At 38.7% G+C, this 18,586-nt stretch overlaps 3 protein-coding genes across 3 annotated transcripts; 2 read left to right on the top strand and 1 right to left on the bottom strand.

Annotated features, from left to right (window-relative positions):
• Positions 1-533: 533 nt before the first annotated feature.
• Positions 534-13,781, top strand: CBG03484 (the record flags this gene model as incomplete). The annotated part of the gene is made up of 29 exons (XM_002633746.2): positions 534-662; positions 1,464-1,681; positions 1,727-1,939; positions 2,338-2,470; positions 2,523-2,669; positions 2,718-2,800; positions 2,849-2,903; positions 2,983-3,096; positions 3,141-3,358; positions 3,405-3,812; positions 4,065-4,120; positions 4,262-4,560; positions 4,609-5,802; positions 5,849-5,986; positions 6,229-6,383; positions 6,429-6,570; positions 6,617-6,715; positions 6,765-7,291; positions 7,339-8,540; positions 8,590-8,702; positions 8,752-9,258; positions 9,306-9,587; positions 9,637-10,255; positions 10,303-10,984; positions 11,030-11,858; positions 11,905-12,413; positions 12,461-12,824; positions 12,872-13,503; positions 13,685-13,781. The coding sequence occupies 29 exons, from the start codon at positions 534-536 to the stop codon at positions 13,779-13,781; spliced, it is 10,164 nt and encodes a 3,387-aa protein (XP_002633792.2).
• Positions 13,782-14,186: 405 nt separating this feature from the next.
• CBG03485 lies at positions 14,187-14,694 on the top strand (the record flags this gene model as incomplete). Its single annotated transcript, XM_002633747.1, has 3 exons — positions 14,187-14,384; positions 14,432-14,542; positions 14,590-14,694. 3 exons carry the CDS (start codon positions 14,187-14,189, stop codon positions 14,692-14,694), a joined length of 414 nt encoding a protein of 137 aa, XP_002633793.1.
• Positions 14,695-15,069: 375 nt separating this feature from the next.
• On the bottom strand, positions 15,070-17,428 carry Cbr-prmt-3 (the record flags this gene model as incomplete). The annotated part of the gene is made up of 7 exons (XM_045235775.1): positions 15,070-15,246; positions 15,296-15,648; positions 15,700-15,916; positions 15,964-16,126; positions 16,174-16,734; positions 16,846-17,212; positions 17,257-17,428. 7 exons carry the CDS (start codon positions 17,426-17,428, stop codon positions 15,070-15,072), a joined length of 2,010 nt encoding a protein of 669 aa, XP_045092410.1.
• Positions 17,429-18,586: the final 1,158 nt, after the last annotated feature.

Here is an 18,586-nt window from a genome sequence, read left to right on the forward strand (position 1 = left end):
TACTTGAAACTAAAAAAGTAGATTAGGAAACTAGCGAGCAAATTTTCTGGTTTAAAAATATTTAAATTCCATCACTTATTCTGAATTTCCAAATAGCATTCGAAAAAGTTACTGTATTTAATATCAAAGCATGTGATCAATGGTTTTCCCGGGGCTATGAACTTTGGATTCCAAAACAGATAATGATAATGAACCCTCCTGTTTTTCTTCTGAAGGTTCCCAAACCTTCCCCCAACCTCTTTTTCCCATCCATCCTTCTTCTTCTTCCTCAAACCCTTGCCAATAGAGCGCACTTGCTCTATGGCCTCAGCTGTTTGTATTCCTAGGCCAGTCGATAATTTTCGCGACCCCTCCATGTACATGATCTACATACTTTTTAGCCGACTTCATTATCCGCGGATTAGTCTTTAAATACCAGTTTAAATATCGATTCATTACAGAAAAAAAAACTATTGGGTCCGATCTCTGACTATTGCAAAGTCATATTGATATTCAACGGATGAGCAACAAAGATAAATTGCTATACTAAAAAAATGGAGTCTCGCGATGAGCGAACTCTTTCGCTACTCCATTTACGGAAAACGTTTTCCGAATACTTGAAAATCCCAGTGTCAGGCAGTCGAAGTAATGATCCGTCACGGTTACTACCTCTTTTTCACAAGGTGAGTTTTTTAAGTTTATAAAATTATACTTGAAAACTGGGCCTTGTCATTTTTTTTCTTTAAAAATCGTTATTTTTGAACCAGATGAATTAGATATGATAGAACTAAAAAAGTACTAAAAATGATACTATTTGGAAAATTGTATCATGTCCATGAACAAAGTTTCCTCGGATCAGCCACTTTATGGTTTCACAGGTTAAGCTGGGTTGCCCAAAGGCGAACGAACGGCGGTTGAAAGTTTCAAAATTCGCTATAACTTCGGTTTTTCAGTGAATGGGCGAAATTTTTTGTCAAAAACTTTTTAATCAGTAATCGGAAGTTTATAAAAAAATATATGTTTTTCGGTGAAATGATCTTGGAAAACTGAAAAAAAGTAGTAAAAAACCAATTTTTCTTATATTTTTCCTGAAAAAGAAAATAGTTTTTTTTCACAATAATTTGATTACTATTTTTAGCTTTTCATAATTTTTGTCAAAAAATTTTTCCGTTAGCTCAAATGCTCAATTTATTACCGATTAGCAAACCTTCCGCTGCCATTTGTCCGCCATTGGGCCGTCCCGCTTCACCTGTCTTATAGCTTGGTCGGTAGACAAGATACAGTTTATCAAATAACATAAATTTGTAGTACTCGTCAAGTTCTATCATATCTAATTTAGTTGGTCCAAAAATATTAGTTCTAAAAGAAACTATGGCAGGGCCTGCGAAGGCCCACCAGGGCCCCGTTTACAAGAGGATGCCTAAAATAGCTGAAAATGTTTTTTAAAAGTTTTCGAACTTCAATTTCTGACAATAATTTTTCAGGTCATGTCCATGTATACACCTCAACAACTCGTAGCAGAATTCAAAGAAGTAGTCCATTTTGCAACATTTTTATGCAGTGTTCTAGTTAAAGAAGTCCGGCAAAGAGCAGCAAGCACAGGAACAATCGAAGCTGCTCAGAGCATTGCAGAGTTCCTTCGTCCAGGAACCGATCTCAAAGGATTCTCGATTTTGGATGCGATTCGATTCCTTTTATCTTCGTAAGTTCTGGGTCTTTGAAATTTTAATTTAAAAAATGATTCCAGAGACGATGAAGTGATGATTGATGCGGCATGTAAAGTTTCACTTCCATCCACACTTGTGAAGACAATTTACTTGTTTTTTGATTTACCAAATGTGGCTACTGTAACTCCAGAAAACTCTGAAAGTAGCTCAGAATCTGAAGATAGTATTAGGATCAATAATGAGAAGTTGTTCGATATGATTTCTCAAATCATGGAAGGACTCTGCAAGTTCAAGTGAGTTGGTGATTCAATTAAAAAAAAGATTAACTGATTAGATATTATTTTGGTACGAAAAAATCGGAGCTGTGGTAGAAAATTTGGTGGCCGTGGCCGAAGCTGCCACAATTAAAACTATCGTAATTCTGAAAAACCTTTATTTTCCGAACCTTCAGCAGGAAAATTAGTTCAGGGAATAAAAGTATTTTTAGGTCACGGTAATTGTCGTTGTGGGACCTTCGGCCACGGTCACCAGATTTTTCTTTTACAGCTCCCGAAAAAACATAATAAAACAGCTCTGAAAATTTCATCCTCTCCAATCAAAATGGCAATCGACCAAATCATTTTGAAGCATTTAAGGAACAAAAAAAACAGTTTCATCTAGAATTCGGATTAACCGAAAAAATAATTATCAGATGTGTCAGTGAAGAATTGGTTCGAAAAGATGATCTTCTGTTATTATTTGTTGGAACAACATCACAAGTGGCAGATGCAAACAACTGTTGGAGAAAACTTTGTTCAAGGCTTTTGGAAGTTATAGCTGATAAGGTAATAAATAAGGTAATTATAAAAATTAAAAATAAGATTTCTGTAACTTCAGTCAATCACAAATGCTGTCATCAAGTATGTAATTGTCAAAAAATGCGTTCGGATATTCGTCAAAAATCTCTCATCAGCTCCTGCAACATCGCATTCGGACTCTCAAAAAACAGCAGAATCAATCATCTGTCTAGCTTGTTTCTTGAAGGTTGGTTCAAACTTCAAATCTTTCAAAACGAAATAGTTTCAATTTCAGAATTCCGCATATCTGACAGATCAGCTTCTGGACGAATTCTACGAAGCTGATGGGTATACGGTCATCAAGGATTTCTTATTACGGTTCGTCTTATTTGAAAAAGTACATAATAATTGATTAAGTATTTTCAGAAATGAAGCAGACAACGAAATAGTCAGAAACATTTTAATCATGACTATCTCGTTAGTGAACAGTGGTAAATTTGAATAACACCGCAGGTTAGTTGGAATTTCAGTTTATCCTAATAATCTAGAATCTGTTACAGTATACATCCGGACTAGTTCAACTTCCATCTTTTCAACTTCCGATTCCAGCTGGAAATGGACTTAGCGTACGGAATCTCAATGCATTTGCACTTCTCTATCATGTTTTCTTAGAGGTTTCTGGTTTTTCCAATTCTATTTATTTATAACTTACTTTCAGAGCTCATCCGAAGCAACATCATGTACAGTAATCGACATTCTTCATTCAATTTATACATGTGATCCTGCTAACTATTTCATTTTAGATCGTGAATATCCTCTATCAATATTCATCGATCAATTGGAAAGAAAACAACATTCTGTGAGAGTGAAACTTTTGGAACTGGTCGAATTTGCAGTGTTCCAATTGAATCATATTCCATGTCGAGAGTTGATAAGGTTAGAATTCTTAATTTAATTATCCAATTCAACTCATTTTTTTCAGTCTTTGCGTACTTCTTAAAACCGAAATTTCGGCTGGAAAAACTGCAATGTGCACAATTATTGTACAGATGTGTTTCAAGTTGATTACGGTAGATGCAATTATAAAAGTAAGAGTTTTACGATTTCAAGTGTTTTCTATTTTTGGAATTTTGAAGGATGCATTTCGAGAAGTTGGACTGCTGGATGCCCTGTGTTATATCATTCGTCGGATGTATGAAATGTATGAAAAAAGTGGGCAAGCTTCATCATTCACTGCCACATCGACCAACTCTCGAACTCAGGATCAACTGAAATTGTCACTTTTGACTACGGACCTTTTGACTATCATCATCAAGAACAATACGGAAAATGGGAAATTGTTCACAGAATGCTTCGGTGCAAAACTTTTGGTGGAGATTGTCTGTGGTGAGTTTTGGCAGGAAATGCATACCTTCAACCCTGTGATGGACGGGTCCAAACACCGTCAAGTTTGAGCTCAATTATCTAGATTCCTGTGAAAGATATCAAAATTTTGTCAACTGATGACATATTGGTGATTGTACGAGGAAAATTAGCCAGGTGACAATTTTTGATACCTTTACCAAGAATCGAGATGATTGAGCTCAAAGTTGACAATTTGGGTTTTCTATTAAAGGTAATTCCTCCAAACGTTCTATTTCAGAAGTCAACGAGGAATGGAGAAGTTCTTTATTGCAATTAGTCAAACAACTACTGATCGTAGCTCCTTCTGACCAATATATTGTACATTTGGTTAATGTGAGTTCTGAATTTATTTTAACAGTGCAATTTAAGTAATTAATTTACATTTTAGACTCTTCAAGATCGGATCCCAATAGAAAACTTGGAAGTGATGTTTAGTCTTCTCAAGGTATGGTTCAACTAATTTTTCTATTTTTATCCTCAACATTCAGGCACTGCTTGGTGTTGTTCGTGAGTCTCACAAAGTTCGAATACAATTCCGAAAGTCTGGAGGATTCTTGGCTCTCTCTGCACTTTTACTGGGTCTAGAGAAGAGATTCGCAGATGTTCAACAAAGGGATGATGGTAGAATCCCAATGGAACATTGTCAAATGCTAGAATTTGTTCATATCATTTTCAAAGTGTTTACTTTGAGTATGCGTTTTGAACCATCTAATGCAAAATATTTTTCAACGGAGGTAGGAATTTGGAAGCTAGAGAAAACTTTTTTGATTTGAATTTTTCAGATCACATGGGATAGTATCACATCTCTCCTTCGGCTGACATGCATTTTCAATGAGTCTACCGTCATTTCGATTGAAGAACCTGAATGGAAGACGTTGACTCACACGGATCTTGCTTCTGAAATTTTGGCATGTCATGAAGTTTTCCGATTGGATGATAGTATCGAGGCGGGAAATGTTCCGAAAGGAATGCCATTTTCCATTTATTTTGGCTGCTACGTATGTCGATTGATTTTCAATATGGCCCTGGACAACTACGAGAAGATGACAACAGACATCCGATGGAATGATGATAGAGCATCACTGGAAGAGTCAATAGTCTCTTGGACGTCTTCTCTTTTAGTTCATCCTGGAGCTATTATTTCAATGTTATGCCTTCTTCCATCCATTTCTTCCTCCCCTTCTTCAACATCTTCTCCGTCACCAGAAGCCACTAAATGGACAGTAGCTGCACAGTATTACGTGTCTCTTCTGCTGAAAGCAATTTTGAAATCTGAAAGAAATCAACAGATAATGTGTCAAGTGGATATGCCGAAACATCTTCTTCGGATAGCTGGAAAACTATTCCTCATTGAGAATCATGTCCTTCTCCAATCATTTTATTATCTCTTGGAAAGACTCAGTTATCAATCGTTGACTCCAAATCAACTACGAAGTTTTCTCCGTCTCGATAGTCCATTATGTTGTAGAAGTTTGGATGATGACGATGAAGATGAGAATGGAAATGAAGTTGCCAACAATGAAGGAGGTCCAGTGCCACTTCAAAGGGTTAAAGCTCTTGTTTCAATGATGACACCTAGAGATCAATATGTTGGAACTGCGCCAAGTTTCGTAGAATTTGATATGTCAGTTGAAGGATTTGCTGCTCTTTATCTTCCATCGCTAGCTCCAATGTTCTCAACAACAAAAACCGAACGTATCTTCCCACCACTCAACGGTTTCTCATTCTGCACATGGATCTATCTGGATTCTTTGTCTGACAAAAAAGCAGATGCCCATCCGATTCGTCTCATAACAATAACCCGAGCCGTTGCTCCGGCAGCAGAGTTATCCTCAAAGAAAGCTCCCCAACCAACTCATTTGGCATGTTTCCAATGCCAGTTCTCGGCAATTGATAGAAGTTTATTGATTTCAACTGAAGAGAGTGATCAACCAGGAGCTGATTTGGAGAAGATTGCAAATTTCCAAACAGATAAAGTAAGCGAAAATAGGATATTTTTCAATCAGATCTATTACTTTCCAGTTGATTCGAATAACACTGGCTGATCAAGTTCGGTGTGGAGAATGGTTTCATTTGGCAGTAGTTTTCAATCGATCGGTTCTAAAGTCTTCTCAAGTAAGTAATTGCATTCTTATGAATGAAGCACATTCATTTTCAATTGCTGCCCATTTTCTAATCGTAAGAAAGACTACAGATCTTCACAATGACTCCAAAAACAGTGCCTGAAAACACACACAGGCGTGTAGGTTTCAGAAATAATGTAGTTTCTCTCTGGGTTATGTTCCCCTTCTCCTAATCCTACTGATTTCTCCTCTAGCGTCCCTCCTATTCCTATTCTGAATGCAAAATATTAGAGCATCCTACGTCGAGAATTTGCGAGCTACATATTTTGCTCATTTTAGGTTTCTGTATACCTGAATGGACGTCACATTTCCACTCAGAAATTGATGTATGTCGCACAAAATGCGGGCGGAGCAGCTACTCAGTTGGCACAAACCTATTCAGTAAACGCAGCTGTTGGTACTTTACCGGCACTCAGAAGGCCTAGTAGGTTACGGTAAGTAAGTGAACAGAAAACTTTTTGAGCAATATTCTTGTTTAGATTCCGTCTTGCTTCCATCTTTCTAGCAGAAGAGCCAATGACAGCTGAAACAGTTCGAGCTATTGTTCAACTTCAGCCACATTATATTGGTAATTTCCAAACTGCCAGTGCCGAGAGAACTCCACTGTTTCATGAAGAAAAGGTTGGTCTTTAGAATTTGAAAAAAAATTGAATTGTTTTTTTTTCAGATTGTGTTTTCTCTTTCGGCAGCCGCTACACAAGAATTGACTCTTGCTAAAATTAGAACAATGTATGGGAAAATGGATGCCGAGATTCTGTCGCAACATGTAAAAACTATTTTTAAGTTTTCTTAATTTTTATTTTCTTGATTTTCAGCTTGGAATCTCCTCAAACGATCACAGTACTCCTCTTCGCGTTCTATGCAACACAATTTCTCATGCACCTGGAGCTGGTCGAACATTTGGTGGAGTAATTGTTGGATATCTTGGAATGAGAACATTCACTCCTCGCCCTGTTCCATCTCTTTTGGACTCTATTGGAGGATTTGCTAGTGTTTATGGTCTTATTGCAATGGCTGTTGATTCTGAAGGACTTTACGCGTCTCTGAAATCGCTCGTATCTGCGATTCGCTCACAACCTCGATTACTCGCCACTTGGAACAATAACAGGTCGTATCAAATTCTAGCTGTTCTCCTGGAAGACAAAGCAAACATGCTCAATTCTCATATCATGCACATGGTATTCAATGTGACTGGAACAGCAGATACCTCTCGGGAACACGCTCCTACAATTTCTAATCCGTCTGCTTTTGAAGATCTATTGTGTGATCTGAAAGTGTGGAAAGAAGCACCGAGTGAACTGCATAAAATGCTTCTGGAGCACTTTTATGAGTTGATTACAGAGTAAGAATTCTAGTCAAGAAGTGAAAAGCTGTAGTATTATTTTTCAGTCATCAATTGAACAATCTCCAAGTTGTTCGACGATCTTCTCTCCTGTCACGACTTCTTCTGATCATACATGACGAACCATCGATGATTCAAAACACGGATGAAATAGTATTTAATCTGATTTCTGCAATTATCCAACCGCAATGTGATAGTCGAAGTATTCTGAAAGTGGGTCAATGTATCGCAGCAACACTTCCAACGAGTGAAGCAGAATGTTATGAAGACTCTCATTTGCCATTCCACATTGCTGAAATCCAGAAGATGTATCTAGAATTGACAGAAGATCCATCGGAAGCGCTTCACAATGTTTATATCAGAAATCGTCTTCTGAATATCATTGCCAACTTCTTATCAAATTCAAATGCACAAGTTCAACAACAAATGTGTGAACATATCGTCCGAACTCTTGGATTCGACTGGCTCTTTGCATTAATGTCCCCTGGAGTCCACTCAGGAACAATCTATCTTGCTCTTCGGATTCTTTTGCTCATTCTGAATCAACCTTCTCTTCTAGCTCGTTTCAAAGAAGGATCAGCGAATGGAGGGTGGTTGTCTGAAGCTGATTCTGTTGTTAGAAATCGAGCAGCTGTAGTTTTGGGCTTCTCAGTTTCCGCTCACGGAGGAGCTGTTGGATCCAAAATTGACATCAATCCAGAACTATCCAACTGTGGAGGATTTGCAGCTTTAGAACATTTGATGGGTGCTCATGCTGATAAACCATACCCATACTATGCAATGCTTTCGATTCTCGTTGGACAGCCTATTCCAGCTTTGAGGTATTGTTTTTGGAAACTTTTAAAGTACAAAATATTTTTTTCTAGATTCTGTGACCAGTTTAATATGGAACTTGTGTGGACCCATGTCTTCGGTCTCAGTTCCACTAGTTCTGTTTTTGAAGCAATCAACTCTGCTAACTTCTGTTTTGATGCTCTAATTCCATTGTTCGCCATGATTCGGACTTCTATCTATCACCAATCCACAATTCATCAACAATGGACCATCACAAATCCATCGACTGTTATTCAGATGATCACTTTCATGTATCAAAACTCTCCAGCATTCTTCAACATTGCTCATTCCGATGAATTCGTCCTTGCCTTGTTTTCTACTTTGATTGAGGATACAAATGCAATGGGAGTGAAGTCAGAAATAGCGAATCGGAGAAGTCAAGATGGTTCGCCAGATTCCGAGTATTTCCAAACTTGTGAGTTTTATAATGAAAATATTATCCGATATTATTTTGAACATTTCAGTCCTTACCCAACCAAATGTGAAAATCGTCATGGACTTGCTCAAAAAGATATTCAGTGATAACTTGCAATTGAACTCGTCCAAAAATGATACTATTATCGATGTGATTCTGGATGTTAGTTTTAATGAAAACCCCCAAATTCTGATTTTTTTTTAAATTTCAGAATATATCTGAAAGTGGAATCACCCGAAAAGCTCAAGTAGCCTGCCTAACTTCTCTTCTTCATTCGGTTCTGGAACACGCCGTTAGCACTGATTTACTCGCTTCGTCTGCCCTTCCTCCCAACACTCAACCTCAAAATCTTGTTCAAATTGTCTCCAATATTTCTGTCCTGTCCTCAAGAGCAGTCGACGCATTTTGGAATGGACTTGTGTTTGGAAGTGAATCAATGCGGATGCTTTCAACTCTCTATCATCTTCAAGTGATTGCGAGTAAAAAAGTGAACAAAGCGGTGAATGCAGAACCAATCACCGGATGTATAATGAGAATGACTCTGTTCATTTTGAGTCGTCCTATAGATTCAGTTCCTGTTCAGTTGTCAGTTTTGGATGCTCTAAGCAGTTTGGTATCAAAACGATATTTGTTTTTGGCATCCAACGAAGCCTGGTTCTTCGCATCACTCACTCATCTCATTTTTATGCTTTCCGTTACGCCAGATGTATTATTCCAGGTTAGTTCTTTTCAAAACAGGCTCCTCTCTCATTCTCATCATTTTAGGACAACTCTTCTGATTTGGATCGTACCAGTGCTCAAGTTGCCATGTGTGCCTGTCGGGTGTGGTCTGATGTGATATGTGCGAAACAGGGATTGATTGAAGAAACATTTAAAAAGCAATCAGTGACTGACATTAATGCGGCTCGAGCTCTTCTGTCTCATTCTGCTGGAGTCTACTGGCAACAGTTTGTGGATTCACAACTCAGAACTATTCAAACAGGAGGATCAGCAGCACAGAGTGGTTCATACACAACAAAGGACATCATTCAGCAACAGATCAGTTCGGTATGTTCCGAAACACTCATGGAAGTTTTTTTGTTGTGTTCAATTTCAGAAGTTCAATCGTGTTGCATCTGGGATTACTCGGTTTGCGGCCAAGAGATCTATGAGCACAACTACAGCCTTACCCTCAACAGGACCTGGATCAGTGGCTGCTTGGAAGAATACGTCAGCTGATAAACAAGTGATATTCATGTGGCTTCGAGTTCATGTCAGTCTGATAAAAGAGTTGGTGAGAGCACAAAGTACGAGATACACGGAATGGCATGCTCATGTCCGAAAATGGTGTCTTCACGACTGGCATCAGTGGGAAGCTGAATTGACTCGAGAACGAGGAATTTGGGGACCGGAACGAGCATCAAAACTAGAAAAGTTCAAATTAGACCTTACTGAAGGACCGACTACGAGAATGCGGAGAAAGTTGATTCCAAATAGAAATTTCTATCACGTCTATCCATTCCGTCCTCATTTAGAAGCTCCAACAGCTAAAGCTCAAAGAGCCAAAGTTGCGATTTCCCTCGATTCAAAATTGTACTATGAAGCGTGTCTGATACATCGGAGACGAACTCTTGACACTCGGATTATCGATTCGTCATCCGTTTCTATTTTATCTCCGGATGATGGATCTGGATCTTCTTCGAATCTACTGGGTTACTCATTTACTGATCTATCACGTAAGTTTCGAGCTATCAAAGAATTTTCATATAATGACTTTCTTCAGAAATCAATTCTTCGCTTATCAGAAGGCTCTCCACAACGGCGCCAACCACAAGTTCTCAGAATACGACTGGAACAAGTATTGAATTGAATGAAGAGGAATGTGAAACTTTAGAGAGAAAAGATGATGACGATTCAACATCTTCCATTTCTGAAAAACTGCCCTCAGAAGCCAATGGTGTTTCGCCGCAACAATCAAACCAATCAAGTGCTTCGGCTTCTAATAACTCTGGAACAGCTCACAAAAAAGAAGAGAGAAAAGAGGAAAAGAAGGCTGGACCAGACAATCAGACACTTCTCAGACTATTGGAACAAGGAGAACAACTTCATTCGATGTTCAGATGTGCTAGGATACAGGGATTAGAAACTGCAGAAGGGCTGCTTCTGTTTGGAAGAGATCATTTCTATGTGGTTGATGGGTTCACCCTTCTAAAGACTAAAGAAATCCGTGATTTGGACTTTTTGAGTCAAGAAATGCACGATCCAATTGTCCCATATCCTGCAACTGGAGCTACGCAACCACCTAAATCCTCAAGACTTTGTTCAAAGTTCAGTTATAACATGATACGGGAAGTTCATAAAAGAAGATATCTTCTTCAACCGATTGCTCTGGAAGTATTCAGTTCGGATGGAAGAAACTACTTATTGGCGTTCCCTAAGAAAATTCGAGATCGAGTTTTTGATAAGTGAGTTTAAAAGAAAGGAATTTGAGCAATACAACCCATTCACAGACTAACATCGATGGCTATCAACCTGTCTTCTGGTGGATCCGATTCTTTGGGCGGACAGAAATCTAATGTTGCCATTGAGACAACAGGACGTGGTGCATCTCTGCTATCATCTTTGATTGGTCAGCAATCTGTTACTCAGAGATGGTTAAATGGAAACATATCCAACTTCCAATATTTGATGCATTTGAACACTTTGGCTGGAAGATGCTACAATGACTTGTCTCAGTATCCGATATTTCCATGGGTGTTGGCTGATTACACAAGTCCTCAGCTAGATTTCACGAACATCTCAACTTTCCGTGATTTCTCTAAACCAATGGGAGCACAATCACCTGATCGGTTGGAACAGTTTTTGAAGAGATTCAGAGAATGGGATGATCCATCTGGAGAGACTCCTCCGTATATGTATGGAACTCATTACTCTTCTGCAATGATTGTTGTCTCGTATTTGGTTCGATTGGAACCGTTCACTCAACAGTTTTTGTCACTTCAAGGAGGTCATTTTGATTTAGCTGATCGAATGTTCCACAGTGTTGGAGATGCATGGACATCAGCTTCTCGGAACAATATGGCGGATGTTAAGGAACTAATCCCAGAATTCTTCACCCTTCCCGAAATGTTCACAAATTCGAATCGTTTTGATTTGGGAGTCAAACAGAATGGAATCGCTGTCAATGATGTACTTCTTCCTGCCTGGTGTCATGGAGATCCACGAGAATTTGTACGTTTACATCGCCAAGCTTTGGAAAGTGATTACGTTTCGTCACATCTTCATGAATGGATTGATCTGATTTTTGGATTCAAGCAAAATGGAGAGGAATCGGTTAAGGTACGTAGGCTTAATTTAAAATGAAAAATTATGATTTGAATTTCAGAATAACAACCTGTTCCATCATCTTTTCTATGAAGGATCGGTCGACTTTGAGAGAATTGACGATCCATTGACCAGAAATGCGACGATTGGATTTGTGAATAATTTTGGACAGATTCCAACTCAACTATTCAAGAAGCCACATCCGCAGAAGAAGGTCAATATTTTGGAAGGATTCAGTAATACTCCAGGAGTCACAACATCTAGATTGTTCTATCATGCGATTCATAATATGACACCTCCACAATCTCCATTCAAAGAATTACGATCTGCAGTTGGATCAATCCATCAGAATGACAAGATTGGAGTTGTGGCATTGGAACAGAACAAGGTTTTCATTGGAACGAATCGATACATTACTTGGGGATTACCGGATCGAAGTGTGAGAATGGGACAGATTGATACGGATAAATCAGTTTGTGTTCATGAAATGTGTGAAGTTGATGAGATGACGTGCGCGGCTGCTGGAGATGAAACGACGTTGTTCTGTGGAAATACTTCTGGGTGTATAACGTAAGTCAGATCTTTATATATTCATTCATTAAACAAGCAATTTTCAGGGTCTGGAAAGTGAAAAGTAAACCATTGTCCATGAAGAAACTTTCCGTGCTGAACGGACATTCCGATGCGATCACTTGTTTGGTTTCCAGTCAATCTCATGCAGTTCTAATTTCTGCTTCTCGAGATCTTACTGTTCTAGTTTGGCATCTATCTGAAATGTTCTTAATCCGTCAGCTTCCAAAACATTCACATGCTGTTTTGGCTGTTGCCATCAACGATGCTACTGGAGATATTGCAACTGCTTGTTCTACACTTTTACGTGTTTGGACATTGAACGGAGAACTTCTGGCTGTTCTGAATACTTGTGATGTGGCGCCGGCTATTGATCCTCAACAGATGATCATTTCTCTTGCATTCTCAACGGTAAGACTCTAGTCAAGAACTAATAGTAAGATAAGATTGATTTTCAGATGAACGAATGGGACAATGATAATGTTATAATGTGTGGAACATCCGATGGAATAGTCAAGATCTATTCTTGTGTTGTTTTTGAAAATGATGGGAGCGTCAGTGAAAACCCGGTTTTGGAAAGCACAAACATGATTATGAATATGGAAGACCGATCATCAGGAAGTGCTATAATTGCAGCACGTCTAGAAAAACAGCGAAAACGACTGAAGAATAGTTCAACTACTGCAACATCCTCAAGTATTTCTGGATCAGGATCCGTCTCGGTGACGTCATCAGGCCCGGCGAGTCCTTCTTCTGGGAACAAGGCAACAAAAAGTGAAGATGGAGGATCACAGTTTGTACGAGTTCTCGTTCAAAGAACAGCCTTAACAATGCACACTGCGTTCAATCGTCCTGACAATGTTCATCCAGCTCCCATCACAGCAATCGCTCCCAGTAGAGATCATCGTTCACTTTATGTTGGTGATGGAATAGGCCGTGTTTGGTGCTGGCAAGGAGGCGAAGGTGGAGGAAGAGCTGATCATTGGGTTCAAGATGTTATGAGGCAGCGATGTGATGACTGTGAACACAAATTCACTTTAGCCGATCGGAAGCATCATTGCCGGAATTGTGGTCAAATATTTTGTTCAACGTAAGAAATTTCTCATATGAGAACCAAAACTATTAATCTGGTACAAAAATTTTGAGCTCTGTGGCCTAAGGTCCCAAAACGACAAATATCGTAACCGAAAAATCTTCCACTGCTCCGATTTTTTCGAAAAATGTTCCACTGCTCCGATTTTTTATAAGCATAATAAGTGTATTTCTTCCAGATGCTCTCGATTCGAGTCTCACATTACTCGAATGAATATTTCTCGGCCAGTACGGGTGTGTCGAAAATGCTTCTTACGGCTACAACAGTCTTCCTAAAACCTAAATTTATTGATTTTTCATAATTCCTTTATACCATTTTTTTTGTAAATACACACTTTCTTTCCTTTCTTTCATATGTTCAGTGTATTATTTTTATACCCACTTTTCATGCATAATGATTCATTTTCTTCAAAATACGGGTGCTGCCTTCTCAATTTGTTTAATTTATTTAATTAAATCTTACTTGTAGGTTAATTTAATGTTCATTACTCTTCAGTTGTGTTTAAACTCTTTAAATTATTTATTGCCGATATTCACCTAGTCTTGCTTTCATCACTTTCAAATTCAGTTTTAATTCTTAATTGCATTACTTTCGATTGTTGCTTTATTGTTTTTTCTTCATAAAACCTCGAGTTTTGAAAATCGTCAAATTGAATTTTTGATAACCTATTTTTCAGAAAAATGATTCTCAAATGGGCAATGTTTCGAAGAACTTTCGCAACGCCGAGGCAGAAGTTGAAAGGCTACAAATTTCCAGAAGTGAAGAAAGACGACTGTGAACAGAAGTACATTTCTGGGTGGGGTCCTGGCGGTCAAAAAGTTAATACTGCTCAGAATGCGGTACAATTGACACATCGTCCTACTGGTACCGTTGTGAAGGTACGGGAATTGACATAAATAATTCCATTGCATCATCATCTTTCTAGGTTCACGAGTCCCGCCTTTTGCCAAAGAACATCGAAATTGCATTTGAGAGAATGAAAGTTGTGTTAGACAGACAAATAAATGGAGACAATTGTTACGAGGAGCAACTAAAAGTGAGTTTGACTCGGGAAATCAGTTCAAAAAAGGAGAAAAATTTCAGAGACTGCAACAAGCAAAAGAAGTGAAGGCGAATAAGAAAAGAGATCAAGCTAGAAAAGAGAAAAAAGTCTTCAAGAAGGAATTGGAAGAGAAGAATTTTGAATAAACTTTTTTCTAGCACGGATAAAAGATGTTTATTTCATATGGAAGAAAAATGGGCAATTTGAAAATAACCGCAATAAATGTTATGTATCAATCGTGCATATCGGAGGAAAAACCATATAGAGAAATGGGCGGTGCTAGAATTTTGAGTAAATGGGTGAATTTCAAAAACAAGCTTATGGGAACCTAGTTTCTTGGTGATCATATAACAAAATAGAAAAATGATGAGGACCGTTCAGTGATTATCAGAGGCGAAGAATTGTTTGCTGGTAGATTAGTAACCTTCATAGGGGTTGAGATTGCGAGATTGTCGTGATTTCTAATCTTCCTTGAGCGAGATGAGCATCTCACCGAGGTGGTAATCGAAATTCAGAGTTATCTATAATGGAATACTATAATATTCTGGAATTTTTTTCGAAATACTTGCCGGTTGGTCACCAGTTCGGATTCTGTCTTGGAATAGGAATGCGGCGACAGGGCGAAGCTTGCTATTCCGTACTCCTAACACCTCAAACTCGTACAGAACTCCATCGGCAGCTCCCAAATTTGGTTGGACCTGAGAAAACACTTTATTTTTGAGGTCTTAGATACTTTTAATGACTCGCAGTAATTTCTTTGGTAACCGTTTCATATAAGTCGTTTCTGTAGTTATTTGGATCGTTGTCGAAGAAAATCATTTCGAATTCCTCTGATGCCAAAACAATGTCATTTCTCTGGGTCAATCTGATATCACGCATCTCTCTCAGATTGAAATTTCGAACTGTTGCTAAATCAACTTTACAATGTGCAGTTGGATCAGGACGTGCGTCGAAGTGAATATAGTCCGAATAGAATAGGTGACCATAGATGCGTACTTGAGAAGGAACGATTTTCTTGACGAAGTCACGATGACCGACGCACTGTTCGATGCGGAACATGTTATCCTGATTCAGAGATCCATCGTGACGGATGAATCCGGCTGAAAACGAATAGATATGAGAAGGAATTTTAGAAAAATTATTGGGCTTACCAATAATAGTCCCTGTTGGCTCCTTGTTCGGGTATGTCTTCAACACGCACTCTGCTGGAACACAGAAGGAAATATCTTCTGTAAATGGAAGCTCATTGATTGTGATTTCAGCCATCATTTGCTTGAAATAACTATCGTCACGAATCTTGTGGAGCCTATCCATACTGATTGTTTGATATTGGATTAACGAACCGGCCTTTTGCAACTTTTCAGAATACTGAAACAAAAATCCAGTTATACTTTGAAGCTCATCAATATACTCACGAAATTATTGTATACGTCCAGCCGGTTATTTACTAGTTTCCAAGAAACATCCAATTCTTGGCCAACATCCACCACACAAGGCTCTTTGAACGGAACGACACCATAATCCCAAGCATGACAGTCGCCTGAGTCTACCAAAACTCCAGTTCCCGTCAAGTCGGCTCTTCAAAAAAAATTAGATAGAACAGTGTTTGGAAGCAAAATACTCACACAAAATGAATAGTGAATCCGTGCGCGACCCCTTTCTTCTTTGGTTTCAGTTTCGTCGATCCCTCACATCTCAGCGATTTCTGCAGCACGTCTAGCCTTGAAAAGTCTGCCGTATGAAGTTCTTCCGGTGGAGAAAGGAATTCAAACTCGGCGTAATCCTCTCTGGCAGCGCACCAGTACGGTTGTTCCGTGGGTTCATCATTGATTTTGACATACTCCGAACGGTATCTGATTCCGCTATAGTCTTGACAATGAATATCGAAAATTTCACGGCACTGGAAGAGTCGAACATAAACAGTTGCTTTTTGAGGAATGAAGATGGTATTTTCATGAGCAAACCGGACATGAGCGTCGAGGAAAGTTTCAATTATCCGTTCGCCAAAACAACAACAATCCATTGTTTCCGACACAATCACGTCAGCGTTTTGGCTTGTTTCGAACTGCATTGAGTTTTTAGCATGTACAGTAACACGGTCTGCAACTTTGTTTCGCTTCAAAACCTCTTTGGAAATCATCGCCAGACAAACATCTTCTTCCAATGCAATAACTAGGTTGGACATTCTTAAAATATCAGTTGAAGCATTCATTTCGTTTCATAAAATACTTGCCTAGCAGCCATAACCGATAAAAGTCCTGTTCCTGAACCAATATCGAATACCACGGAACTTTTACTTTTGATACTGGCAGTCAATGCTTGGAGGAAAAATTCGTTCCGCATCTGAAGTATCAAATGTTTTTAATACCACGTCATCTATTCTTACTGTATCATTGACCATCCGAATGTGCCATTGTGGGAACGGAACAGTTGTCAAATTAACTCTTGCGATTCTCAAAATAGCTCTGTCTTCGGGGTTTGTGGTCAAAGCCATCGCTTCTTTTACAATTGGCAGACAGTTTAACAACCATTTTCCTTGTCCCGAAATTTGAACAGCTTTCACTATAGCTATTTTCGTTCGTACTGTTTCTGGAAACAAGTCGCGAATTTGTGGATAAAGATTGACTGCGCGAGCGGCATGCTCCGAAGATTGAGTAATCCAACCTGAAATTATTTGGATGGTTGAGAAGGACTAAAAAACAGAGTACCGTGTATTGCTGCTGCGAACTGATCTTCATATCGCCCACGCCGTTCGACTGGCAACATCTTAATACAGACGAAGAAGTGTTTCAGCGCTTCCTCGAAATTACCATCGACCAGCGCCTTATTGGCGATTTCCATTGAGAAAAATTGCCCTTGTTCCCCCGATGTGCCACTCATCTGAAACGAAATTCGTTTTTGTTTACTTTATTGAGGGTATAGAACAAATTCTGTTGTTTTAAGCAGAAAGTTAGAAAAAAAACAGCAGAAACACGAAAAACGCAGTCAGAATAGTTCGAAAAAAAAGTTTGAAACAAATTTTCCCGCATGTGGTTTTCTAGTCCCCGAGGAGAATTCTGGAGTCCCCCGAGGCATTTTCGTCGCATTAGTGCGGGCTTTTCAATTTTTTCTTTTTCACTAATTGAAATTTTCTACCGAAAGTTGTCACAGATTGTCGGCACACTTCAAAGGAAACTTAAAATCACCGCGACGTCTTCTGCAATCCGATTTCTTATCAATTTATGAACTTTTTTCTCTGTGAAGTGGTGTGTATCGGTGTCAGTGTCCAGTTTCGGGTAAATGAGAGGAAGAAAAGAAAACATTTGTGTTCTAGGTCTTTTTGATTAGTGAGATTGGCGTTTTTTTTTCATCGTTTTTTTTTCATAAATTTTCGATGAGAGAACTTGCAATAACCAGAAAAGGGAGGAGGTGGTGCGAATCTGGAGGACATGAGTTTTAAAAGAACGTATTCTATACGATCGAGTCTGAGTTCAGTTCTCACATCCTTATTTTGGGCTCAAAAAATGTTTAAACATTATTGATACATTTAAAAAAACTGCTCAATTTTTCTTATTAGCAGGCGACGTTCTTTCGCGGTCCGAATTCAAAAATTTCTGAGCTTCGAATTTTCGGAATTTCGGAATAAATATTCCGATTTTAAGATTTCAGAATTTCGAGATTTCGGAATCTCACTTTCCCCTCACAAAAGCTCGAAAAATCGACAAATAAATGTCAAACACGCAAAAACAGTAAATGTAATTCCGCTCGGAACCCATAAGAAAACTTTTCGCGTGCGCCTTTGATATACAGTAGTCTGATAAGCTCTGATTCTGAAAAAAAAACTACGGAAATGAAAGAAAAAACTTCTGAAATGAATATTCCCGGTCGGGATTTCATTCGAAAAGAAGTGTTTCGGAAATATTCCGACCGGAACTTCATTCCAAACTTATTCTTCAGAATTTCATTCAGAAAATGCTCCGCATTTTCGAAAATTTCGGAATTCCGTTCCGAACATCCCCTTTTCTACTTTCGCTCCGAACATTCCGATAGCTCAGAATA

This window comes from Caenorhabditis briggsae (assembly GCF_000004555.2).
Source record: "Caenorhabditis briggsae complete genome, chrIV, whole genome shotgun sequence".
In the NCBI taxonomy this organism is placed as follows: Eukaryota; Metazoa; Nematoda; class Chromadorea; order Rhabditida; family Rhabditidae; genus Caenorhabditis; species Caenorhabditis briggsae.